This window comes from Drosophila montana, unplaced genomic scaffold, assembly GCF_035044405.1.
Source record: "Drosophila montana isolate Dmon_TW-CO22-7 unplaced genomic scaffold, ASM3504440v1 contig_2781_1, whole genome shotgun sequence".
In the NCBI taxonomy this organism is placed as follows: Eukaryota; Metazoa; Arthropoda; class Insecta; order Diptera; family Drosophilidae; genus Drosophila; species Drosophila montana.
The window spans coordinates 156660-183670 of NW_026997652.1; the positions used below are offsets into that span (position 1 = coordinate 156660).

At 42.5% G+C, this 27011-nt stretch overlaps 4 protein-coding genes across 6 annotated transcripts; 2 read left to right on the forward strand and 2 right to left on the reverse strand.

The window, feature by feature from the left end:
• The first annotated feature begins 551 nt into the window (after positions 1-551).
• On the forward strand, positions 552-26956 carry Aven (Apoptosis and caspase activation inhibitor). 2 transcript variants are annotated; one of them, XM_064684550.1, is made up of 3 exons: positions 552-566; positions 25843-25884; positions 25958-26956. In XM_064684550.1, the coding sequence occupies exons 2-3, from the start codon at positions 25856-25858 to the stop codon at positions 26838-26840; spliced, it is 912 nt and encodes a 303-aa protein (XP_064540620.1). In that variant the 5' UTR covers positions 552-566; positions 25843-25855; the 3' UTR covers positions 26841-26956. The 2 variants fall into 2 exon arrangements, with proteins under 2 accessions (XP_064540620.1, XP_064540619.1); XM_064684549.1 differs by lacking the exon at positions 552-566 and having other exon boundaries at positions 25711-25884.
• LOC135430007 (uncharacterized) lies at positions 16199-17610 on the forward strand. Of its 2 annotated transcripts, XM_064684555.1 has the most exons (3): positions 16199-16791; positions 16855-17099; positions 17155-17610. In XM_064684555.1, the coding sequence occupies exons 1-3, from the start codon at positions 16314-16316 to the stop codon at positions 17218-17220; spliced, it is 789 nt and encodes a 262-aa protein (XP_064540625.1). In that variant the 5' UTR covers positions 16199-16313; the 3' UTR covers positions 17221-17610. The 2 variants fall into 2 exon arrangements, with proteins under 2 accessions (XP_064540625.1, XP_064540624.1); XM_064684554.1 differs by having other exon boundaries at positions 16201-17099.
• GCS2alpha (glucosidase 2 subunit alpha) lies at positions 18844-23465 on the reverse strand. The gene is made up of 5 exons (XM_064684531.1): positions 23357-23465; positions 22705-22922; positions 21170-21916; positions 19626-21111; positions 18844-19542 (listed from the first exon to the last, which is right to left on the reverse strand). Exons 2-5 carry the CDS (start codon positions 22809-22811, stop codon positions 19114-19116), a joined length of 2769 nt encoding a protein of 922 aa, XP_064540601.1. The 5' UTR covers positions 22812-22922; positions 23357-23465; the 3' UTR covers positions 18844-19113.
• LOC135430001 (putative glutathione-specific gamma-glutamylcyclotransferase 2) lies at positions 24077-25268 on the reverse strand. Its single transcript, XM_064684544.1, has one exon. It carries the CDS (start codon positions 25188-25190, stop codon positions 24207-24209), a length of 984 nt encoding a protein of 327 aa, XP_064540614.1. The 5' UTR covers positions 25191-25268; the 3' UTR covers positions 24077-24206.
• Positions 26957-27011: the final 55 nt, after the last annotated feature.

Sequence of the window (27011 nt, forward strand, 5' to 3'; positions counted from 1 at the left end):
TTGTGTTGCCCATTTACATAACATGCTATTGCTTTTTATAAATTAATGAATATATGTAGCCAGTGTACATATCATATAAATGTTAGTTTTACATAGAATATTCTTAATGATTAGCATAACATATTTATGCAAATGACAAATTCATTTAGATTAACAGTCGCTGCACAACTGAACATTGTACGTAACATATAGCTGTTAGTTTAACATTGAGTAATATTAACAATTAACAGGACGTATTTATGTAAATTGTCACATTCATTTACATGAACAGTCGCTGCCTAGCTGAGCAGAACTGTTGCCTAAGTACTTCTCAAAACACTTGTTTCCACTTGCAAATCCCTTAAATCTGTTATAATGCACATACACATGGCCAAATCTTTTTGTACAATGTGCGCCTCTTCCTTCCTACCCCCCACCCCCCTCCCCCGCACACACCCCACCCCTTCCACAGGCAGCCAAGGGCGCTGTGTGGATTACGTTGTTTGAGGCACGTGCTTTGTGTGGCGCTCACTCACAAATTTGCATAGAAAAACAGGCGACAGAAAAACACTCGCACACACACACCAACACACACACACACACGCACACTTGCGCTTAGTCTGTTAATAAGCTTACATGACGCGCTAAATTCCAGCAAATTAAATGTTTCAACAGTTGCCACACGCACACTAGACTGCAGCACACACACCAACACACACACACACACACACACAGTGGCAGGGGGGGGGGGGGGGTGTAACAAACTCAATTGTTGTGTTCGCCTGCCAAACTGTTGAGGCACTTGTCGCCGTGTGGCCGTTGATGTGGCATCCACACGTTGCCTGCCAGCCTGCCAGCCTGCCTGCCTGTATCCTGTCGTTGTCAATTCTAAACGCCCATCTGCCCCCCCCCCCCAACCCCACCCCCCTCCACCCCTACATCCCCAGCCTTGTCTTGTTGCTCTTTCATTTTCACATTTCAAAAAAGTTTTTGCTGCTGTCGCGGCTGTTGCCAACTTGTTGTTGCTTTCCATTTTGCTGCTACTTCTACTATATATATATATTTTTTTTTTTTTTGGTTTTTAATTTAAAATATTTTTTATTGTTCTTTCATTTGGTTGTAAAAATATAAAAGTTTTTAACTGTCGCCAGCGGCGTCGAGCGGGGCGCTCGATTTGCATTTTTTGGCAGCCGCAAAGAACCCGCGACACATTTCCGACCAAGTTGAAATTAGATTATGCTAATTAAGGCGTGGCCCACCGCCCAACCGCCCAACCGCCCAGCATCCGATCCGCCCGCCCGCCCGCTGGGCACTGATTGATGCGGCAGAGCTTTAATTGGCCGCGTCTGCTGGCCGAGCAGCATTTTAATATTCAATCAGCAGCTGGCGGCAACTTTTTTATGGCCAAGTCGACAAACTTGGCCAAGAGCGCGAGTTAAGTCTGCAGCTGAGATTAATGCGCAGCTGGCAAAAGTGCAACAACAGCAACAACAGCAACAACAGCAACAACAACTGCAACAACTGCAACTTCGTGTTTGTGTTGCGGCAAACAAAAATAAAACTTTTGCATAGTTAGCAGCAACAATTAAAGCCAGCAGCAGCAACTGCTGCGCTTTTTCTTGCAGCTGCTGCTAAATATATTATTCAGGATTTGAACCAGCTCCCAGCTCTTTTTAGCGTGCAAATCCCCTTTCCATACACTTTGGCGAGGCTATTCTAATTTTGTCGTGACATCGGAGACATCTCCGACCAGTTAAAGCCTATATATATTCTAGATCAGCAGCAACACTCGATTTTATATAGCCTTGTGTGTCTGTCTCAAAGCTTTCACATGTCGAAACCGACCGGATCGGACCACTATATCCTATAGCTGCCCTAGGAACAATTCGGTTGAATTTTTTTTGTTTATCAAGATATCTATTCTCATATATATATGCAGAATACTTTCCAAATCGGACTACTATATCATATAGCTGCCATATAAACGATCGCTGCAAAAGATGTTTCTTATCTTCTTATCTTCATCAAACTCATCATATCATATCATATCATATCATATCATATCATATCATATCATATCATGTCATATCATATAATATCATATCATATCATAGCATATCATATCATATCATATCATATCATATCATATCATATCATATCATATCATATCATATCATATCATATCATATCATATCATATCATATCATATCATATCATATCATATCATATCATATCATATCATATCTGCAAAAGACAAGGGCATTAAATCTTCGACGTGCCGAAGATATTCTTACTTCTCGTTCAAATTAAGTTTAATATGTATTTTTGCTGCATAACAGAACAGTTTTCTTTTTGCTGCGAACAACTTCTAATTATAGGCCAAATGTTAAAATATTCATTCGATTACTGTCCCACTGAGTCCAGCATAGCTGGCCCTATTATAAACATACTTAATATCTGTATTCAGTTGCTCCAGAAATTCGGTTCTATATGCTGAGAAAAGTTCTACAACTAGAACAATTGATATCATCGTTTAAATGGGCTTCAAGCTGGATTAATTTCTAGATTAATTTAAGCCTATTTCAAGCTAAACTCGGGTTTGTTTTAATATTAGATTGGGCTTTGTTTCTGGGCTTGGATTCTGTTCTTTTAATGAGCTCCAAATTGAGCCGAATAACTCGTACTTAAAAAGTCAAGCTTATAATAAGCATTGCATACTTAAGTCAAGTCTGATTTTTCTTGATTCAAGTACGAAAATCATTGCTTCTCTCTGTATAAGGAGCATAGATCAAAGTCAAGCAGATTCAGGACATACGATTCATTTCGGCAACTAGTTGAGTTCAAGGTTGCGTTAATGGTGAAACCAAATTGCAGCTTGGGGTTTGAACCGCAACGGTTCGAACCCTGCTGCGCAGCACGGGCAGCTCTCTGTTGATTGATATGTGTATGTATGTGTATGCCGTATACCTTGAACATAAATCAAATCAAAATCTACCCCTTTGCGGACAACCCTCAATGAAAGGCGCTTCAGCTGTGCTCGGGCACACACACACACACACACACACACGCACACACACGCACACACACAGACGCACATCCACTTAACTGACACTTTACGGGAACAACCTTATAACATAATTACAGGCATATCAAACAAGGCTTAGTCCATGGCTGGTACGCTGACAGACTCGTAGTTCGGGCGAGAGGTCAAAGCCACCCCGGCAAAACATTTGCACCCTTTTGTTAAAGATTTGGTAAACTAAACTTATTTGAATGGCGCCCAATGCAGGGCCCTCTATCATAACTAACTGATACAAATAGCTTATAGTATTTGGATAGCTGCAAAGTACACATATTTATATTCCCAACTGAAATAACCAAAATCACAGAAAAAAATAGAGAATTGGTTCACTAAGATCTTATGTTGCCCTCTATAAAGCGCTTCGTTTGGCGCCCAACGAGGGGCTACTTAATTTAACTTAATTTCAACTCGGAATGGTATCCAATTGGGAATACGGCAAGAATAAACACTTTTAACTAACACTACATGAAAACTGAATAGATGTGGAAGTACGTTCAATATAACCAAGCTCAAATGTGACTCAGCGAAGCGCCCAAATTGGGGCGTTAAATACATTATGAGAGCAAGGAAATTTGACGAACGCCTAGGTAAGGCCGTTGGAAAACGAAGCACGTTGGAACATCAAGCCGAATATGCTTAAAGCATAGACCGAAAAACGTAATACTGTTTATTAAATGAATGGCGCCCAACGGGGAGCGCTGTAAATCAAATCATTTAACACAAATTGCAAAACTAGCCAGTTGAATTTTCTCTACTCATTAGAACTTATTATCGCCATAAATATGTTGCCAATCATTGGAAAAATAACGCCATAAATGTGCTCCAAAACATTGAAGCTCCCAACTTGGGGCAACGAAAATGTTAAAACAGCCTGTCAATCGACAAGCGCCCACATGAGGGCGCTAGAAATGAAATAGAAATGCGCCAACTGCACACAAACTGCATAACGAGCTTCGTAAATGCGACGCCAATCAGAGTGGCGCCCAAGGTAGGGCGCTAAAAATGAACAAAAACCTTGTTAGACGAGGCCGCTAAAAATGAAATGGGAGTATGTCAACTGCAACCAAATTGCATAAATAACTCAATAAATTAGCTAGGGTCCAACGTGGGGCGCCAAAAATGTTGTTAACCAACTGGCGCCCAACGTGGGGCGCCATAATTAGGTTTTTCTTTGCATTTCAACACTGTTTACCATGGCTGCTGAAGCATTTAAGCTGTGACAGGCACAGCAGTGACTGGCCCTGTCCATTGGCTGTCCACACACGCACACACACACACACACACACACACACACTCACAGGCACACAGGCACACAGGCACACACCCAAAGTTGAAATTGTTGCTAAAGTGTTGTCGTCGTTGTTTTTGTTGCTGTCGTCGTTTGGTGTAAACGTTACAACGTTTGACTGCGAATTAAAATAATGTGCCACTTGTGGCTCCTGTGGCATGTGTGTGCGTGCGTGTGTGCGCCCGTGTGAGTGTGCCACTCCAGGACCTTCAGGACACATTCACAGCGCAGTTGAAGTGGCAATGGGCTGACCGCTTTTTGGGGTAGCTCCGTGCTCGACAAAATCTCATTTAGCTCGTGAGGTCCTGGCCATGTAAGCCAACACATCGTTACCCTAATCGAATTTGATTTGAACCCTTTTTTATTTTGGTCCTTGGCAAGGACAGTTCCCCGAGATTGATGTGTGTGCGGGGTGTGTGTGGGGTGTGTGAGGGGTGTGTGTGGGGTGTGCACTGCAATCCTTGACGCTTGGCTGCATTTTGTGTTCTCGCATTGGTAGATCTCAGGTTTACGGGTTTCGGATTTCGGATTTCATTTTTCCGACAGGGTTCACTCTCGAATTGAGAGCTTAACGCTCTCTGTTTGGGTTAGGCAAATTGATATGTTAGGCATTATTGTGTGCACAGAGCTTTTCATGGTCTGCTAACTCCGGCTATTTATTTACCTATTTATCTGTTTATTTATTTAACCATCAACGAAATCCTATTAGTTCCACGCTAGACCAAATCGTCTCAGCACTTGCTCAGCCAAGCTAATATTATAGAGAGTTAAGCCTTAAGATTAGAAATTGTTGAATAGGCTGCAAATCTAATTATGTGGATCCTTCTTCAACTATTGTCTCCTCTTAAGTTTCGGTCTTATGAAATCGGCCTCGGACTCGAACCTAACTTTGTCATATTCTCTCCTATTAGTCCTATGCTTAATCACATGTCTTCAAATGCTCTCAGCACTTGATTCAGCCAAGGTATTATATAATTAAGAGCTATATCTTAAGATTGTTGAACTTATCAGGGCTCCCATCAAGTCTGCAAATCGAATTGTGGTTCCTTTGCTGGTTCCGTTCACAGTTCCAATCCATGCCTCGTCCTAAGTTTCCGTTCTATTAATCCCTCCTCGAATTTCCTATGTTTTCCAATAGAACATTTCTAATGAACTAAAAAACTAATTGGTTTTTCAACTATATACGCAATAATAACTAGTTTTATATATAGTTATAGCTATTTATGCTATTTTATATTTAATTATAGTTATATTATTGCAAAATTCGCTGTGTTTCGACTTGGCTCTATAATATTAAAAAACCAACTAGTTTTTCATAAAGTAAAATATTTTAATATTGAATATATAAAGGTATATTATATTGAATATACTGAATATACTAAATTCTTAGAACAGTCAAATGGAAATATTTTGAGTACTCGACAGGAGAGCAGGAGGATAATTTATAGTTCTGGCCAACATGTCAGGGCTTACAATAGCTATCACTTTTCCAGAGAGTCAAAATCGCCAGCAACTGCTGCTTGATTTATTGATAAAAATGTCAAGTTTTGCTTTTCTGCCTCATCAGCTAAGCAGAACCAGAACCCAAATCGGATCTTATTTATATAACAAAAATGTTGGATATAAAAATATAATTTCCGAATTTGTTCATTTGGAAATATGCTAACTAATTTCGACCAACTTTTATTAATAATTTATTAAATTGCCTTCTTGAAAATGGTAAAAAAACAAGTGTGGCAACATTTTAAAAGTTCGGAGCCGAAACTCGAGGCAGCCGATGGGTTTGAACCATTAAACGAATCAAACGCACATTTTTGTGGCGTGTTTTTAGACTACAATTAAAAAACGATAAAAAACGAAAAAAACCATAAAAACTACAACACATTTATTTCTAGAATATGGTTTTCGTGTCCATCTACAAGTCCAGAAAAGTTCGAATCGAAAATGATCTCAGGAATTGATTTTAATACGCTCGACTTTACTTGGGATTTATAGATTGATGAAAACAGCGGCTATTTTTTGAAATAAATAATTCATTAACTTTTTCGGTGCGCTTAACAAACTTTTCGCATAAAACTTTCATATACTCCCGTTTGAACGTTTAACATATATTTTGTTTATATATTTTGTTTATATATATTGTTTTAATCAATTCTCACCGTTTGATCTTCGATAACACAAACTGTTTAATTTATAATCGATTGTCCATCGATTGCGCACATTCACAAAAAGCAATCAAAATATAAATATATATATTTATTAAAAAAAAAAAAAAAAATGAATATCGCGATATGATAAGCAAGTTTTGCCGGAATCGGAATCGGAACTGCGGCCGTGGATGTGGACTGAACTGGCGTCGATGACAGTTAAAAATCAAATGAAATGAACGCCACGGCAGTGAAGGCAACCGCATGCTGCATGCCGCATGCCGCATGCGGCAGGACACAGACACCAGACGGCAGACGGCAGACGGTGCACGGCGCACGGCGCACGGCAAACGAATCCGATTCGGAATCCGTTTCAGAGACGCGAGCACGAACCAGCTCGAGCATTCGGCACGGTTTTAAAATTATGAATTTGTTGAAAATGAAACGAGGCGTAAGCAGAAGCCGCCAGCAACAGTCCGCCTTTTGGGTGGGTGTCCTCCCAGCTGTTGGTGGTGCGCAGCAGCAGCAGCAGCAGCAGAGTGTTAAGCCGAGGCGGCAAGCAATCGAGCCACCCTTGTGGCATGCTTCTAAAAAAGGATTGCGGCCGTGGCGCCGCAACTTTGCGCATTATCTCTTGAGAATGGCTTAGTTGGCTGATCAGTGCGACGTTGCCGCACTTCACAATGACAAATCTCTCCTACGCCTGGTCACACAGTCGCTTATTTTGCGGCAAGCATTCGAGCCACCCTTGTGGCATGCTTCTAAAAAAGGATTGCGGCCGTGGCGCCGCAACTTTGCGCATTATCTCTTGAGAATGGCTTAGCTGGCTGATCAGTGCGACGTTGCCGCACTTCACAATGACAAATCTCTCCTACGCCTGGTCACACAGTCGCTTATTTTGCGGCAAGCAATCGAGCCACCCTTGTGGCATGCTTCTAAAAAAGGATTGCGGCCGTGGCGCCGCAACTTCGCGCATTATCTCTTGAGAATGGCTTAGTTGGCTGATCAGTGCGATGTTGCCGCACTTCACAATGACAAATCTCTCCTACGCCTGGTCACACAGCCGCCCATTTTGAGCGACGTTGACGAATTTCAGCTGCGTTAAACAATACACACAACAATATTATTGTATTCAAAGACCTTGGGGGCTTCAGGCAGCGACAAGTGTACATATGTAGATGTAGTACAGTCTTTGTATGTATAACTTAGTTGCCAGTGCTATTTTATTTTTTATATATTCCAAATCAATTCTACAGCAAATTGTTTTTTGCATTACACAATTAGGATAAAATAGATCCATAATTGAAATTGGGAGCTTGACCCACATAACCTCCAAACGCGCCGCAAGAATAATAAGCGTCTCGTAGTTTCGTACGGCTTTAAGCAAATATCAGGCAAAGCTGTAAACCGGCTTTGAGACGAACACATTCGGTATTTTGCAACACTTTCTTATTGTCAACTCAATTGAAAAGAAACTGAAATAAGCTAATAAAGTTTTGAGACATCTCGTGATTCAAACTGCCAAGTTATCTAATCTACATTTTCCATTTGCAGCGTTGCTAATTTGCAAATCGAGACGAACCATTTCGTACCAAGTTCTTTGCAACCCTGATATTTAGGCACATTTGGTATTTCGCATCACTTTTTAAGTGTTTTTTAATTGTCAAGTCAATTGAAAAGAAACTGAAATAAGTTAATAAACTTTTGAGTATTCTCGTGATTCTAATTGCCAAGTTATCTAAGCTTTTCTATATTTGCAGCGTTGCCAATTTGCACATTGAGTTCCTTGCAACCCTGATATTTAGGCACATTTGATATTTCGCAACACTTTTTTATTGTATTTTTAATTATGAACTCAATTCAAAATAAACTGAAATAAGTAAATAAGGTTTTCAGATTTCGAACTGTTTTTATCCAATTAACATTCCTTAACACAGCTTCAGCGTGTGCAACGTTGCCGTATGTATTTCAGTTGCAATTATTTAGTTCACATACGAGCAATATCCATTTCCATGCAACGTTGCCGCACTTCATTACAACTTATAAAACGAGACTGCGGCGAGCGGCCGGCGGCCGTTTAGCAGCGAGAACAAAAGAAGCTCCTGAAAATGGGATACGGCAAATGGAAATGGGCAACGTGTTGCTAAAACGACGGGCCCGCCAATTGTGTGGCCGGGCCGTAAGCTTATAATTTCTATTACAATAAAGGCGTGCGGATGCGAGCATGTAGAGCTGCGTTTTACTTCTCTCTGTTCTTCTTCCTTCTTTTTTTGCCTATACCCTGTAACCGAACAATTTCGGGCATATGCGCAATAAGAAATGCAATGGACAAATTGTTGAGAAAAGGATGATTTTTTTCCTTGAATATGCTATTCCAGCAGTAGTTAACGCTTTATGGATATTTATATCGCCCTTTTATCGCATTCCTAACTCTCAACGGAAATAAGTCTTCTTTGTCTATTGAAAGCTTACTAATAGAAGGAAAGCTGTCAAATGGAAGTGGCAAAACGTTTTGCTTGGGGGATGAGAAATAAGAGAAGACGACAGCTCTGAACCCAAATAAAAAAGTCGCTGGTTCAATTCACGGCTCGAACCAGCTTCCTGCCCATAGATTCGGTTCGCTCATATGGCTTGGTTTTGGTTCAAGCCTTGTCATAAATTTTCAAAATTGGATATAGTTTTAAAATCTACCTATCTCGCCAAGGGATTAAGGTATTGAAGTTATATTGTACGTATAATCAGGACACTTTTCGCTCCTTTTTTTCTGGCTCTCGTTGAGTTAATGCAATGCTGTCGCATTGGAAGATAAAAAAGCGATATTTATGTAGGTTTATTTTGACTGGATTCCGCTTTCATTAGTCCTTTCTTTTGTTGTCTAAGGCAAAATTAAACTCTCAGTTTTGAAATTCTTAAATGAGTGCAATGCTATCGCTTAGGAAGATAAAAAAGCGATAACAATTAATTGTTTCTTTGGGCATCACTGTGAAAACTTTTAACCAAATGCTTGGAGATAGGAAGAACTAGAAAATCTATCGCTTAGGAAGATACAAAAGCGATACCAATGCATTTTTTCTTTGGGCATCACCTTGAAAACATTGAAGCTAGAAGCTTGAAGATAGGAAGAACTAGAAAATCTATCGCTTAGGAAGATACAAAAGCGATACCAATGCATTTTTTCTTTGGGCATCACCTTGAAAACATTGAAGCCAGGAGCTTGAATATAGGAAGAACTAGAAAATCTATCGCTTAGGAAGATACAAAAGCGATACCAATGCATTTTTTCTTTGGGCATCACCTTGAAAACATTGAAGCAAGGAGCTTGAAGATAGGAAAAACTGGAAAATCTATCGCATAGGAAGATACAAAAGCGATACCAATGCATTTTTTCTTTGGGCATCACCTTGAAAACATTGAAGCAAGAAGCTTGAAGATAGGAAGAACTAGAAAATCAGGTCATATATGTATATATATAGATGTCTCTCTTTAGATGTCGATTATAGGGTATCTTCTAGTCTCTCAACTAGAACGTTTTATTTGTATATTTTTTTTTTATATATTTTTGCTTTTTAATGAATATGCAAAGCGGCAACGTTGACTGCGGCTGCCTGTTTGCGACTTCATTAGCGACACCCCCCAAAGGACTTTCCCATGTTGCAGTCCCTGCTCCTCCTCCTCCTCCTCCGGCTGCTGCTGCTGCTGCTGGTGTTGCCAAGCAATTGCAATGTGTGTGCCATCCGCATCCGCATCCATGATGTTCCTTTTCTTCTCCACACATACATATATTTTTTTTTTTTGTATCCTTTTCGACTTGTTTGGAAATAAATACCGTGTTAGCTGTTGCCGTTTGTCAGTCGGTCGTTGGGCGCGTTGTTAGAGATACACACCCCACACACACACACATAGTACACACCCACACCCTCACCCCCCCCCCCCCCCTCCCTTCCCTTAGACCACCTTTCGCACACACACTTGTCCGTCTGGAGCTGCACATCAAACGTCAGGAGCCAGCGCAGCGCGTCAGCTCGGAAGGAAGCTGTTGGCTGTTGCCTGTGAGGCGCATTGTCTCGCCTCCCCCTCGCCTCCCCCATCACAGACCCATCCCCGGCGCCGCCGCCCCCATTGCCAGTGTTTGCCTATTCCTCAGAGTGGCTCCGCACAAAGGCTGTGAATGTTTACACTTTGGATTTGCTGCTGGTCGTCGCTTTTTTTTTTCTTTCTTTTTTTTGATATGAAATTTGTTTGGTTTGCTCTGCTTTTAAATGTGTTTTCGGTTAACGGTTGTTATGGCAATGTCTTCGGGTTGGGGGTGGGGCCAGCGCCGTGTAGCAGCGGCTGTTGCCACTCGGAGCGCCCAGCAGCCACTCACTGCCACTGCGGCAGTGCATCATCTAGTTTTCTAAGCGAGACCCATTTCAACTGCAGTGCGCCATTGCCAAACTGCACAGCACTTAAATTTCCACTTATGCTACGTTGCCAAACTGCACAGCACTGAAATCTGTGCTTATGCTACGTTGCCAAACTGCACAGCACCTTAATTTCTGCATATGCTACGTTGCCAAACTGCACAGCACCCAAATTTTACTATCGCAGCATTGCCAAACTGCACAGCACTCAAATCTTTGCTTATGCTACGTTACTAAAATGCACGGCACTTAAATTTCTGCTTATACTACGTTGCCAAACTGCACATAAGCCAAATTTTATTATTGCGGCATTGCCAAACTGCACAGCAGTAACAGTTTCGCTTTTGCTACGTTGCCAAACTGCAAAGTACTACAATTGTTGCTTGTGCTACGCTGCCAAATTGCACCCCATTAAAATAGAACTAGTGGTACGCTGCCAGACTGCACTACACTCAAATTTTTGCCTATGCAACGATGCTAAACTATTAATTAAGTTCCCAGTTAATTTACTTGCTACGTTGCCAAACTTCATAACATTAACATTTGCTTTGCGACATTGCGAAGCTTCAGAGCATGCTCTAATACGTTGACAAAGTTCACTTATTGTTATCATATTATTATTAATGGTATGTTGTCAAACTTCACAAGATCATTCTTTAAATAAGTGTTACGTTGCCATACTTCACAGTATCAACTTTGCAATATTGGCAAGCTTCAGTTTATTAATCTTTATTGAATGTTGACAATCTTATAAGCATCGCTTGAGACAATACCGAATGGCACTTCATTGGCATTTACTTAAGTAAATGCTATGTTGCCAAATTTCGTTGCATTGCCTTTCCACTTTGCCGCACTTTTCAGTACATATCACTTAGTACAAATGTTATATTGGCAATTTTCATGATATCATCTATTACAAATACTATGTTGCCAAACTTCTAAGGACTCAGTGCAAATGCTATGTAGCCACACTTCTCCCTACTGATTATTACAAATGACATGTTGCCAAACTTCTCCATAATGATTATTACAAATACCTTGTTGCTAAACTTCCTATCACATAGTGTAAATGCAATGTTGCCACACTTCTCCCTACTGCTTATTACCATTGACATGTTGCCACACTTCTTAGCACTTAGTACAAATGCCACGTAGCCCGACATCAACTTTATTGCCGCTACGTTTGTCAAATTTGATTGTCTAAGCTTGGCAAATCTCTGTTTTTACTGTACAGGATTTGTCGCGCTTTGTCGCTCAACCCACAACCCACCGAGCGCTAGATATCACCTGTACACGTGTGTAATATACTACTATAGACTCGCAATCTGTGAATAGTTGCAGAGCTTGCAACGTCTCCACACAGTCACACACACACACACACACACACACAGACACACATGGCGCACAATTTGTGCCACTTAAGTGTTGCGCATCCATTTCCGCTTAGGAGGCAACAGCCACAAAGCCCAACCACAAGCCCAACCCCACAATTCACCCACTCAACCACAGACACAAGCGCAGTCACATTATCCTTGCCTTTATTTTTTTCAATTTTCACTCGAGCGTTGATTGAAATGTTCAACGAACGAGACACACACACACACACACACACACACACACAGAGAGAGAGCAGAGAAGCGTGAGTGTAGATGGAGTATTGAAGGACAGGGGATTGGGAATTGAAATGAGAATGAGAATGAGAATTGAGGACATGCAGCAGCCGGCAGCAGTCAGCGGGAAACAAGGCAGCCAGAAAGAGACAATTCACAAGATAGTGTTGACAATTTAGCCATTTTCTAGCTAGCATTTGGCCACTTTCAGCGGTTGTCAGCTGGGCACAAGATTCACGCGCTTTTGTTGACAATTCAGCTATATTATAGCTAATATTTGGCTACTTTTAGCGGTTGTCAGCTGGGCACAAGATTCACGCGCTATTGTTGACAATTCAGCTATATTATAGCTAATATTTGGCTACTTTCAGCGGTTGTCAGCTGGGAACAAGATTCACGCGCTATTGTTGACAATTTTGCTATTTTCTAGCTAGCATTTGGCTTCTTTCAGCGGTTGTCCGCTGGGCACAATGTAAAACCGATTTTTTTTTTGGCAACTCAACTAGAGATGGGCTTGACTCGTGTTTTTCTCCGTGACACGAAGCGCCTAGACTGCGTACGGGTCCGATCAACTCGATCTTTAAAGTTAGGCTGCAGGACAAAAACCTTTTTTTTGGATTAAGCTTTCGACTACAATCCATCAAATCCATCAACTAAAATCTTAGGCTAGTCGACAAAAATATGAATAAGAGTAGAGCCATAGATATTGAACTACAAAATAGTTAAACAATACAATACTATATTAAATAAAAGCTGATTCAGTAATTCCTATTATTTAATTTTGGATAGAAGCGAACAGTTGAAAAATATTATAGCTCAAGGAAGCAGATGCCAAGATCCCTATCATTAAATTTTAGGAAAATAAGAGAATAATTAAAAAATATTCAATTTTCATTCGAAGCAGATCCCGAAATTCCTATTCTTTAATTTTGGATAGAAGCGAATAGTTGAACGAAGCAGATCCCAAACTTTTTTCTATTCTGAAACTTTCGAAAGAAGCGATTTCCAAAAAAAAATATATACATTTTTTTTAGGAATCGAAGCAAATCTCAAAATTCCTCTTCCTAAATTTGTTTTAGAAAGTGAATAATTAAAAAAAATATAATAAATGTATTCTCGAACGTATTGGGCAAGTTAAGGTATCAAAAAAAAACAAGTAAAAGGTTCGATAGGTATAAAATGAAAGATACTTGATATATATATATACTATTCTAGAAGCTACATGTCAAGTTTGGTGACTCTATTTCATATTATTTGCCGGAATTGCTCAAAAAACAGGATTTCGATATCGATTTTTATCGATTACTTGGAAGCGGGGCAAGTTATCGAATATCGGAAGCAAACTCGATCTGCGCGGGGACTAGGAGGACCTACAGCTAAAATTTCAAGTCTCTAGCTCTTATAGGTTCTGAGATCCTTGCGTTCGACTCGGCTATTGATGCTGATCAAGAATATATATACTTTATGGGGTCGGAGCTGCTTCCTTCTGCCTGTTACATACATTTGCACAAATACATTATGCCCTTCTTACCCATTTTTAATGGGTTTCAGGGTATAAAAAAAGCCCAGCACGCGTCCATTTCTAGCTTGAGCTCTGCAAGCTAAATCAGCCGTTTTTAGCTGCTTTTAGAGCTAGAGCTCTCAACACTGGCGCAATGGGCTGTGCTCAAGAGGGATGGGGTTCGGTTTGGTTTGGTTGGTTTGGTTGGGTGGTTGGGTGGTTCGCTGGGTGGTTGGTTTGTTGTTGCTTTGTCGGGCTTATTTGTTTGTTTGCATATAAATTGCAATGTGCCGCCCGTCGCCCGTGTCGCTTCCATTTTTACTTTATTTCTTTTCTCTTTTCCCTTTTTTTTTTTTTTTAGATTTTCAACTTTGTATCTTGCCTTTTTGCTAAATGCTTTAGCTGCTTTTAGCCACCACCGCCAGTCCGTCAGTCATTCAGTCAGTCAGTCAGTCTGTCAATCAGTCAGTCCGTCAATCAGCCAGTCCATCAGCTTGTCAGCCCATCATTCATCAAGGACAATCAACGCCGAGGCTCGCGATTTCCATTTGATTTTCAGCTCGCAACAAATTTGGTTTCATTTTCATTTTTTATTCATCTGCAGGGGAGCAGGGGGAGGGGAGGGGATGGGAGGGGAGGGGAGTTCGGGCTGCCGGCTAATGAATTAGTTTTCTGCGTCCGCCCAACCGAAGTGAATTGTAATTATTTTAATGAAAGTCCACAAATTGATAGCTTCGGCGCGAGGTCTTTGGCAGGGGCAAACAAAATTCCATATAAAACATATTCTATGCTCGACTCGACAGTCGGTCAGTTGTCCGAGGAGAGGAAGGAGCGGGCCAGCCGACTGCTGGATACCCTGTACTTGCTGGCGAGCTGAAGTCGCGGGCATTCTAACCTTATTCTTCTGTGCTTCTTCTTCCCTTTGCCGCACACTATGAAAAATGGCGATCGGTGCTTGGAGTCCGATCGTTATCAAATTTTCAATGCCCGCACAATTTGTGTCTATGTATACCAAAGCGAAAGGCCTTTAAGTATGAGTTGGGATAGGTATCCAAAAAAGTGAAATAGTTTTCATTTGCATACAGATTTTGGAACATATAGCTCTCAAAATGTAATTGTTTTCAATATGTCGAAACTAGATGGAAATATCAAATAATAAAACAGACAAGCCCGATTTGAGAGAGACAGACAGACTTGGCTAGATGGAGTTAGCTCGTCGATATATATATACATAATCTATATACTATATCCTTGATCAAGTGTATTTTATGATTGAGCATTCTTGCTATACATCATTCTATATCCTCTATAAACGGACATGATCGATTCAGATCATCTCCTTAACCAAAGATCGAATATGCTTTTTTCATACATTTATATTCTCAATCATATTATATTTATAAATATTTTACTAGCGGGTATACTCCGGCTTTTCCCAGGTCGCATGATAAGCCAATTTACCACTGTTGCGGGCGAAATTTCCCAAATCGCTGAAACACGTATTGTGGGAAATTTCGACCCATGGGTATATCTGATATTTTCACATGAACTTCGACCCAAAATAATGTTGCTAGATTTAGATGCCAAATTGATCAAGAGGCCAAACCATGAACAGAGAGCAAAACTTTATTAAAATCCGTTGAATTTTGACCGAGTTATTTGAGTTATGGGAAATTTCGACCTAAGTCTGAATAGGATTGTTGAGGGTACAATTTTCTGGCATGAATTTTGACCAAGAATAATGTAGACAGATTTAGATGCTGAATCGATTTATAGGCCAAACCATGAACAAAGAGCCAAACTTTATTAGAATCCGTTAAGTTTTAACCGAGCTATGCGAGTTATGGGAAATTTCGTCCTATGTCTCTATAGGATAATAACGGGTATACCCTTCTCCGAGATAAAACTTGTATTATGCAAGTATTTTTTGATTAACATTTTAGCTGGACACCTGTTTCAGGGCTAACTCAAGTTTTCCAGTCTAAATTGAGTTTGTTCTGATCGTCGCTGGGAAACTTTTGAAAAGAAAGACGAGTTCCCTGCGATAAAAGCCCATGCTGGGCAAACACTAAAAGGACGATTGAAATTTTGAAATAAGTATTATAGTGAAAACTTCCGGAACGTAGTTCACATAGAGAGAGGAAAGAATTTCAGGCAGTCGAACCAGCAAAAAGCGGAGCTCATTCGCCTAAAACAACTCGTACAATAAACAAATACAATAAAACTCTCTCTCCAGAAAGACATACAATTTTATAATAATATAATTTTTTTTTTCTTCATAATATAACGTTTCCAACAACAATATGAAGCTGCGCAGCGGTCTAGTCTTGAAATCTGGAGAGGGACGCAATCCGATGCGCGGCGTCAGGAAGCCGAGCGCGGCATCGTCTACGCGTACAATTACGGCACAACAGGTGACATCGCTGATCACATACACGGACGAACTGGAGGAGATGCTGTGCGAGGCTGGAACCAGTCGACCCAGCCGACCCAGCCGACCTAGCCGACCCGGCCGCAGTCTCAAGGCCAGGCAAGCCGCGCAGGCTGCCAAAGGTGCCGCCAAATTGGGTCAACCTCGGCGCTCTGGGCGAGTCGCTGAACTCTATCAAATAGCTGGCCGGGATCAGCTGGGCGGGATGAGCAGCCGCTGCGATTATCGAGTCGTTGATGTGGGCCAGCAAGTCGATATGGGCCAGGCTGTTGAGGTGGCCGGAACGGATGGCGATTCAATGCTGGAGGCGGATCGAGCAGCCGTCCAGCTGGTGAATCGAGCCGCAACAGGTACTAGAGTCGTTCAATACATTGAAATCCTTGACGTCATTACAATCGTTGGAGCCACTCCAGGCTTAACGGACGCCGAGCTCGTTGGACGAACTGCAGCCACATTGGGCGCACTGAACGCCTTGAGCAGCCGGTTAACGCCAGTCGCTGCCTCCGCCTGCGCTCCTGGCGAGGATGAGGCCACAGCCGCTGCCGCTGCCGCTGCCGACGGCGATCTGAGCGATTTGGATGAAGATGCCGAAACCGAAATGTCATCAACGGAGGAAGACGAGGATGTGGCAGCTGCTGTCCAGGCACGCAAGCAAGAGGTAGGTGCAGTAACAAACCATTAAATTGATGGTCAACTGGATGATATGTTCGCAGGGTTGTCGTCGGAGATTCTGGACGAATATCAAGAGCGCCTTGATGCGGTGGGTGAGCTTTGCCTGACTTTGCGGCTGGACGAGCATTAAATACAAAAGCACTCGCCCGATGATTTCTATGTGTGTGTGTTGTGCGTATGTCTATATATATATTTTTATAGTTCTTCAAGCATTGGTGTAATGCCTGGAAGAGTTTTTCGAGCATCAGGTTGCATGCAACTCCCCGAAAAATAGTTCCTATAATCATTTATTGCCGTTAGATATTAGTTCAGCGAGCAGTTTCTCGAGAATTCGCCTTCAACAACCATAAAAAAAAAAAAATTCCAAATTTCTCCCAAGTTTGTACTTTCCCATTTTTGTTTCAACAAATTATATATCGACAGGTATTTATCTAGAGCAGCGTACGTGCCTGAATGTAATTTACCAAAATGAAAATAAAAATTAAATAATATTCGAATGCATCTCGAGCACAATTCAAATTACATTTACACAACACTTATAATCAAAGCATGAAAATCTGTAGGACTTACTTGAATTCTTGAGAATCGCATAGTAGGGCGCAACGCCTAGAGTTCTCAAAAGAGTAACGTGCATACACACTTATACATTCATATATACATTCGTACACACATGCATACATACATTCTTGTATACATATATTCATTCATACTTACATATATACACCAATACATACATACATACATACATACACATGCATATATATATTTACATAAAAACACAGAAGGAAATTGGCCAACACACTTTTTTAACACAACACTTATAATCAAAGCAAGAAAATCTGTAGGACTTACTTGAATTCTTAAGAACCGCATAGTCGGGCGATTTACGTTGGAAGTCATTTTTAGCGCAGCGGGTAGGGTCCTCAAAGAAATAACATGCACATACACTTGTAGACATACACATACATTCAGACATAGAGACATGTGTATATACATATATACATAAATACATACACACATGCATACAAACATTACCAAAAGTAGAAAAGACATATCTTTACATAAACACGACACTTTTTGACAAAAAAGCAAACTAAAGTCAAAGCAAGCAAACCTCGGCTTACTTGAATTTTTGAGAATCGAGGAGTAAGGCACCACTTTAAAGTACGTTGCTTTTTAATTTACAGCGCAGCTTGAATTTAACTTTGTCTACATTTTTTTTACATACATGCATTTGCATATATACATGCATACATACATACATGCATAGATACTTACGTACATACATGAATGCATATATACTTACACACACACACATATTCACACATATATACATAAGTACAAATACACACATATACATATAAATACAAATACACACAAAAGTAAACTTTCTTAAATTTCCAACACTTTTTAATATAATACTTATAATCAAAGCATGAAATCCTATAAGTCTCACTTGAATCCATGAGAATCGCATTGAGGGGCATTCAAACATACATTACTTTGAATTTGCCGCACAACAGGGGAGTTATCATAAAAGTGAACTAAGCTTGGTTTGCGTTTGGTATAAGAGACAATACATACATACCCGGTTTTAAGCCAGGTTTTACAGAAATAAATGTAATTTGAGTAAATTTAATTCGATGGAAAAGTGTAATTAATTTGAACATTATAGAAGGTTCGGTATTATTAGTGAAATGCTACGGGGATTAAACAAAGTCCGTGGCAGATTAGATAAAAGCTTTTGAAAGCTCTATTGAAACTCGCATTAAATTCATTTATTGGAATTGGAATTTACTTTCATCTGGAGCTGCACGCACCCTGCTACGAATAGTTAATCGATGCCATACAAAAAAAAATAAATCGTGTAACTATTAACTAGAAGAATAAATGGTATACAAAAAAAAAATCATGTATATATCTAAGAATAATGTCTCATCCTGCTAGTTGGCGGTTCTGAAGCTATTTGTTGTGCAGGACACTTTTAGTTAATACCACAATTAAACGTTGAGCTTGAGAGCAAAGTCAACATTCATTTTGACAGCCGGTTTGCGCACAACAATTGCCCCATTACGCTGTTCCACCTCCAGCTGCTGGCTGATGCCATTCACTGTGATCGTGGCACCGCTCGGCACATGGCCCAGGCCGGCAATGATAATGCGCTCGATCCAGGCGTCCGATTTGTATTGGGGCTTGCCAATGAAGCGATTGGTCAGCTGATTGTCGGCAAACTCGTAGCTGACATAGATGTGTTTGCCATCGCGATACGCATACGATTTCTCATCATCCAGGAAAAGTGTGCCGGCAGCCTTGCCCTGACGATCCAGGCAAATGACCAATGTATACGGATCGTTGAGCATCAGCTTGGAGGAGCGACGCTGACGTTCCTTCTTGGGCACAATGCTGCCGCCGCGCTGCCAAACGGGTATCTGCAAAATAAATGAAATTGTTGATTGTCATTGGTACGGGACCAGTGCCGAGGGGGAGAATGGAGGGGAATTCAAGTACGCACCTTATTCTCGTCGACTGGTATGCTCTCATAGCCGGCACGCTCCTGCCGCTGATATGTATCCACATCGTACCAATAGTCGCCGTTCTTCTTATCATCAATGGCCGGGAAATAGACATCCACCTTGCTGACGCCCAGCTGCATCACAGGACGCACCAGCAGACGCTGCTGCACCAGCAGCTGATTATCAATGGCAAAGGCCTCCTTGTCCAGCGGATAGTGTGTCAACAGCGGTCGTATCACTGGCTCGCCAGTCTGCTCCAGCTCATAGAAGCTGGTATACCACAACGGCAAGTAGCTGTAGCGCTTTAGCAAAGCGCTCTTGATGATTAGCCGAGTGCGTTCAGGGAAGAGCCACGGCTCACGGCGCTTGGTATCGATGTGAGCGTGAGCACGGAAGAAGGGTAAAAAGGCGGCGGTTTGATACCAGCGCTCAAGCAGCTCAGCATCTGGATTGCCAAAGAAGCCGCCGATATCGGCGCCGCAAAAGGAGAAACCAGCAACGGCCTCGGTCAGACACATCTTGATCGAATGCTGCAAATGCGTCCAATCCGCCATATTATCGCCCGTCCAAATGGCCGCATAACGCTGCGAGCCCGCAAAATGTGCGCGCGTCAAAATGAATGGACGCTGGTTGGGATCGCGTTGCTGCAGGCCAGCAAAGGTGCCCATTAGATGCATATGACCGTAGAGATTGTGTACATCGCGATGCTCCCAATTGCCATAGTGCACCAGATCTTTGGGCGCGGTAATTTCGGGTCCATTGAACACAGACGGCTCATTCATATCGTTCCAGATCATGACATCCTCTGTGACAGTCTTGAACTTTGACAAGTGATATTGGCTGGCATAATAGTCGCGCACAACCGGATTGAAAAAGTCCGGATAGCTGGCTGAGCCGGGCCAGCACCAGCCCTCATAGTCATTGCCCTCACGCGTCTTCACATAGTAGCCGTTCTCGGTGCAATCCTGATGGAAGAAGTAGGCATTGTCACGCTTAATGTGCGGATCAATGATGACCACCAAATGACGGCCCAGTTCGGTTAGGTTCTTAATCATGGTCAGCGGTTCGGGGAACTTGAATTTGTCCCATGTGAAATAGCGCTTGCCATCCGTATACTCAATATCTAGCCACATGGTATCCATTGGCATATTATACTCATCGAACTTGGCCGAAACGGAGGTCACATCACGCTCATCATTGTAATTCCAGCGGCACTGATGATAGCCCAGCGAAAACAACTGCGGCAACTCATGTGTGCCGGTCAGTGCAGCGTATTGCTTGAAGACATCAATCGGCTTGGGGCCCAGCATTATGAAAGCATCCACAATGCCCGACTCGGATATGAAATGGGCCGATGGTGGCGTCGATTTTCGAGAGCCCGATACAAAGTTAACCAGCGAAGAGACCACATTCGTTTCAGTCGTATAGATATCCACCCAGGTCTCGGCGGCATTCTGCCAGTAGACGCCGGCGGTGCGTTTAGGACTGCAATTAAAGGTGTTCAGTGTGACAAAAGAAGAATTGAATTTAGGAAACAGCTTACCCATGACCATAGAGCACTGGCACCGAACCATAAAGCGCCATCTTACTGTCCACAATATACTCGAAGACATCCAAATTGTATAGACGATAGGGATCCGTGCCGGAGGTGGACTTAAGCGCAAAGCTATCGGCATGCTCGGGTATGCCAAAGAGAATCTCCGAGGCGGGGAACGAGAAATCGAGTGCAACTGCCTGTGGTCCGTAAGGCTTGGTGTCGTGATGCGACTTAAAGTTCTCCTCCCATGTACCGGGCTCGTCAATTGGTTCACTAGGCGACTGTACTGCATCCGAGTTCTGTTCCTGCTGTGCCCCATCGCCGCCCTCTGCTGCCTCGCCGGCTGGCGCTTGTGCCTTTTGCCGCAAATGCTCAAAGTATAGCCAGTTCTTGGCATTCACCGAGACGACATGCACATCGTTCTCATAGAAATCAATGCGAAACGGATCACCTTGTATGACAGCCTTGGCGCTGCCAGCCGTAATAGTCAGCTCATCCGATTCCAGAACACGTATCTGTGCTGTCTCCGGCTTGCCCTTTAGCGCATGCTCAACGCGGTAGCGCGGACGCAACGGCTGCTTCTCATCGATCTGCAAACGGAAGGTGCTGCCGACCAGAGCCTCCAGCTTCATTGTGAACTGATGATGATTCTCCTTGTTGATCAAATCAGCGGTCACCGAATCCGTATACGTGTTCAGTGTGCCCCGTATCAGCGCATATTTGCTGCCCGAGCTCTGCACCTTGCGCGAGCGTCTGCAGCGGCAGAAAAGGAATTAAAAGCAAGAAAAGGGGAAAGCGCTATCTTCGGCGAGCCGAGGAGTGTATACCAAATGGTTAGGCTAGGTTAGTGCGTTGGGCAAGAACACTTAGCCCTTGATTCACTCAAATCAAGATGGGGCCATTGCAATGCCACAAATACACGTTGCCCGCTTTCCCAGAGACCAGAGCTATGATATATGGGAGTATATAAAGCGAATAAAGCCTAAGATGCCAAGTTTTGCAAGATATCTTGAAAAACAATAATGGGTTTTATGCAACAACTTTTTGGCAGCTAAGTCTTACAGCAACTGCATATATGATATTGTCCGCGGCGGCAACAATAATGCGAATCTCTGCCAAGTTTCATGACGACAGCTTCTAAACTGAGAGACTTGTTTTTATAGAAACAGACAGACAGAGGCAGATATCGCTTGATGAATGGCAAAGCTTAAAATACAAAATTACAATTGAAGATATAATACTGAATACTCTTTTCACGTGAGGAGTATACAAAATATGGGAGCTAGAACATAACGAATAAATATGCATCTTTAACTTGAAAGTCGCGTATTGTGCGATATGTAATTCTTGGCGTTACACATTCCATGACAAAATTCAAATACCCTACGCAAGAGTATATAGGGTTAATAAGCAAATGCTCGTGTATTAGTGAATGTTTGCGTTTTGCTTTTAGCTTTACAAACCAACGGTGTGTTCGTGTGTGTGTGTGTGTCTGTGTGAATGAAAGGTCAGCTGGCAACCGTTGGCCTGTTGTGACATACCTGCAGAAGCTGCTCTGCTCGCAGGTCTTGAAATTACTTGGATCAACGCCAGCAGCATAGTAGAACAGAGCCCCGATGATGAGGCAAACGAATAATGTGAACCGCATTTTTACAGCCCTTCAGCGCCACACAGCTCCGCAGGCGTTCAGATCCTCCCTTCCGGATGTGTTGTGTTTGTCGATTGTATAACAGCACAGAAATTCTTTGGATAGTCCTAACTGAAATAATCATACATAAATAATATCCGAGTTAAAATACAGTTTTAGTTGTCATTTAAAGCTGAAATTTTGACAATTAAATGGAACACGTCAGACATTTTGCGACCAATGGAGCCGGCACCGAATTGGCCCAAAAGCAAGGGGAAGTCAATAAAGCTAAAGCAAGAAACGAAAAAAAAAAAAACGTGTTAAGCACAGCTTTTGCTCCCGGTGTCACTATCTTAAATCTTTAATCTTTACTTCTCAATCTGTAATTTAAATAAACTTGACATAGCCGGCACCAGTGCAACAGAGATAGTTGTTTTTTTTTCGCGACGTCTTGGCGTATAAATTCCTAAATGCTTACGCTTAGCGGCGCAAGCAAATCATGCTAAATTGCGCCTACAACTGTATCAATTATGCAAATTTGCTAAGACTTAAATAATATTAATTACCTGTAGGCCAAAATGGCACTTGCTATTAAAATTGTTGATATATCGTGGACTCCGATATGTTACACTTTTAATGCGATACTTGTTATCGATTAATCGTAAATAAAAGGGTGGCTATATATTTAAGTTACAGTAGGAAAAGAATATCCGTTTAAGTCAGGGCTGGGTCAATTTTAAGGCAGTAGCTCTTACATTTGTTAAGAATTTTATAATATACAGTCACTTTAGCCTCAAAACAATAATTCAGTTTTAGCAAAATTGCTGAATGTTGTGCGGCAACTTGACGATGAATTCTAAATAATTATTAAATATCGCCACTGGTTCGAAATAAGAACCATTTATCGATGGCACTTCATTATAGATATCGTTCATTTATTTGGCGCCAATTTAAATGCTTTAGAAACAAAAAGATAAATATTATTTAAATAATATTGCTTTGCTGGTTATGCAAAATACCTAATTATCTTTCCCACACTTCCGACAGCAAACATACATTTTATTTTTTTTTAAATAGTATAGTAAAAATAATATTAATATCAAATGTAAATAACTCGTTATCGGAATACTTTTATGAATTTAAATTTGCCGAATCTACTTATCGAATGAGCTGCCATCGATATATCGCCATAAATCAAAGATGTTACGGTTGTGAATAATGTGCTATCAAAAAAAAAAAAAATTTATAATACACTTCCCATTTTCCCATCGATTAAGAAGTAACGATTTGATTAACAATCTTTACCCATTTTCTATGTATATGTATATTTAAATATTTTACAAATCATGTACACTAAAGGATTGATACTGAAGAAAACCAGCAAATCAGAAGCTCATCCCATGGAATTGCAGTCGGTCAAGAGATCTGACCCTGCAATTCCTGGTTAAGCAACTTTTCACGCCAGCCAGGCCGTTGGCAACGTGCACGCAACGCCTCCAAGCGCTGCGCAATCTCCTCCAGCGGCACTGTCGCATCTTTGGCCAAGCATTCGCTCAATATGCTTGCGATCTCAGCGCTCAGTGCCCGCTCCAGCAGCACCGGCTCCTCGCTCTCGATGTAGCGTTGTACACAGTCCACGAGCTCGGTGAGATGCTCGTCGACGGCATCTGGAAACAGTTCGCGCATGGCTATCGACAAATTGAATAAATACTCGCGATTCGGACCGCTGGGACCGGCTGAGGTAAAGATCTGCTTGGCAATGCATGGCACTTGCCAAACGTGGCCCGCATACGAATCGTTTGCCTGCGTGGCCACATACATAATGACCTCGATGGGCATTGTGGCGGCTGGATATTCGTGGAACTCCAAGTTGCAGCGCTCGTAGCCGTTCTTCTCGCGGTAATCCAGATGATCTAGCACCTGGGACTTTTGGGAGGCCGCTATGCGATATGCGACACCATAGACACGGTCCGCGGCCATGTCGCCCGGCAGCAGGGTAACCACGCGTCCTGGTTTCTCGGGTACGCCGCGATGGTCGATGCTGTGCTGATAAAAGCGACGCTTATAGCCGCAGACAAATCCGCGCCGGCGATCGATATAGGGAAAGTCCGCCTTCCACACCAGCGAGCCATAGCCAAAGATCCAGACATCATCGGCGCTGGGCGCTATGCTCTCCAATTGATTACTGGGCTGTGCATCGAAGCAGTGCAGCAAAGCGGACCGCTGCTGATGCTGTTGCTGCTGCTGCTGCTGGTCCCCGTTGGACATGTGCCGCTCAAGCAGACCGGCTGTGGCCGCCAGCTCAGCGAAACATTGCCGATAAATCTCAGCGGCAGCCGCTGACAGCTCCGGCGCTTTCAAACTGTTGCTGAGCCGCAAACTCTGAACAAAACGCAACATCTGCTCCAAACGCAATCTGACTGCTACGTCGCCTTTCAAATATCAAATATGAAAAAAAAAATAATAATAATAGTTGCCGTTGTGAATGGAAATGTTTAATATTCTATCGATTATTTTGCTACGGTGTTTTGTTCCAAACTATCGATTTTTGCGCAAAAAATTCACTGCTTGGTATTTTTCTCGCAATTAATGCGGCATACTTAAAACATATACATAATAAAATATTAAGTTCATTTAAAGAGTTTTATTGAATATGCTATTTAGCGAAATTGAAAATTGGGGCCAGTAGGAAAAATTGATGCTTAACAATAAAGTGCGCTGTGATTTATTAGAATTTGTATAATAGTTGTCAACCATTGTTTGCATAACTAAATGTGCTAATTAATATTAATTTTCGAACTTTCAACCTGATTAATAACAACTGCAAAATCCAATTCGTTAACGTCGATTAAATGTGTGTTAATAATCGATATCGATAGTTAGCAGCATCGGGCAGAGTTAACAGCTGTTCGTCGCAGCCGTTTCACTCACACTTACAGGCGGGTCCCGGCACAGCTGTGCGCGCTGCCACAGCAACAATACATTGAGACGTAAACAAACGATTTTTGAATTTTTATTTCTTTGCCCAACGCACACACACACACACATACCGCAAGTAGGCCAAAATGTACGGCAAGGACGATCGATCCAAGGAGTAAGTAATACGTAACCGCAAGCGTTGCAAGTCTCTGCAAGCTAACACAAATAAAAATACATATAATTTTTAGCAATCGCAAGAATATGAAGCAGCATAAATATTACCACAAGCAACAGCAACAACAACAACAACAGCAACAGCAGCAGCAACCGCAGCGTGGCGGCAACACATCCTCCAGCTCCCCACAAACAACGGCGGTACGCAGCATTGTGGATGTGGCCGATTCCAGCGATGAGCCGCGCTTCGCACGCAAGGGCTGGTCGAGCGGCACCCGCTCGCTGGCACCGCAGAAGAACCGCGATATGCTCGACACACTGCCGCCAACGGACACAGACGATGTGGAGCAGCTGGTCGATGGCACGCCCATTGATGAGAATGCGCGCGCCCAGCTGCGGGCCGGCGACTACAAGCAGATGTCGCAGTTTCCCAGCATGGGCGGCGGCCATTTCAGCTTTGGCGCCGAGAAGGAATGGAATAACATAGCCGAAGGCCAGACCCAGCTGCACACAAAGGCGGCCAGCAGTTACTTTACGCTAAATCTCAGTCTGCTCAACTGTGGCCTGCAAACCATTCCGTTCTACAAGCGCATGGACTACTCGACCAGCATGTTCACGCGCCAGCAGATTGTGGCCCAAAACGAAGCAGCTGAGCGCGCCGAGCGCATATACCAGGAGCGTGTGCTACGCGAATCGAATGGCATTGGCAGCGCCGGCAAATCCCGTGCGCCCTCTGCCAAGTCCGCAAAGCAGGTGCAGCCGGCGACGGGCGCTGCAACAGATGCGCCCGATGAGCTGGACGAGCTGCTGGCGCTGACCGATACGCAGCTGGCGCAGACCACCATCGCCTCGGGCCAAACACTGCCAATTGCCTCGCCGGTGGTGCAGCCGGCGACGCCAACGAGTGCCGGCAAAAACGATGTGGAGCAGTGGCTGGACAGCGTGCTGGATGAGTGAGCCACCAAAGGCAACGAGAGCTAAACTCCAAACGCATTTTCTATCCAATCCTATCGACGTATATGATGTATGCTTAAAGCGCTTCTTTAATTAATTAAATTGCTTAAATAATCAAATTGTTTGAATTGTGCTCGTTCCATTTGCCATTTCGTTCCATCAGCTGTCTCATGC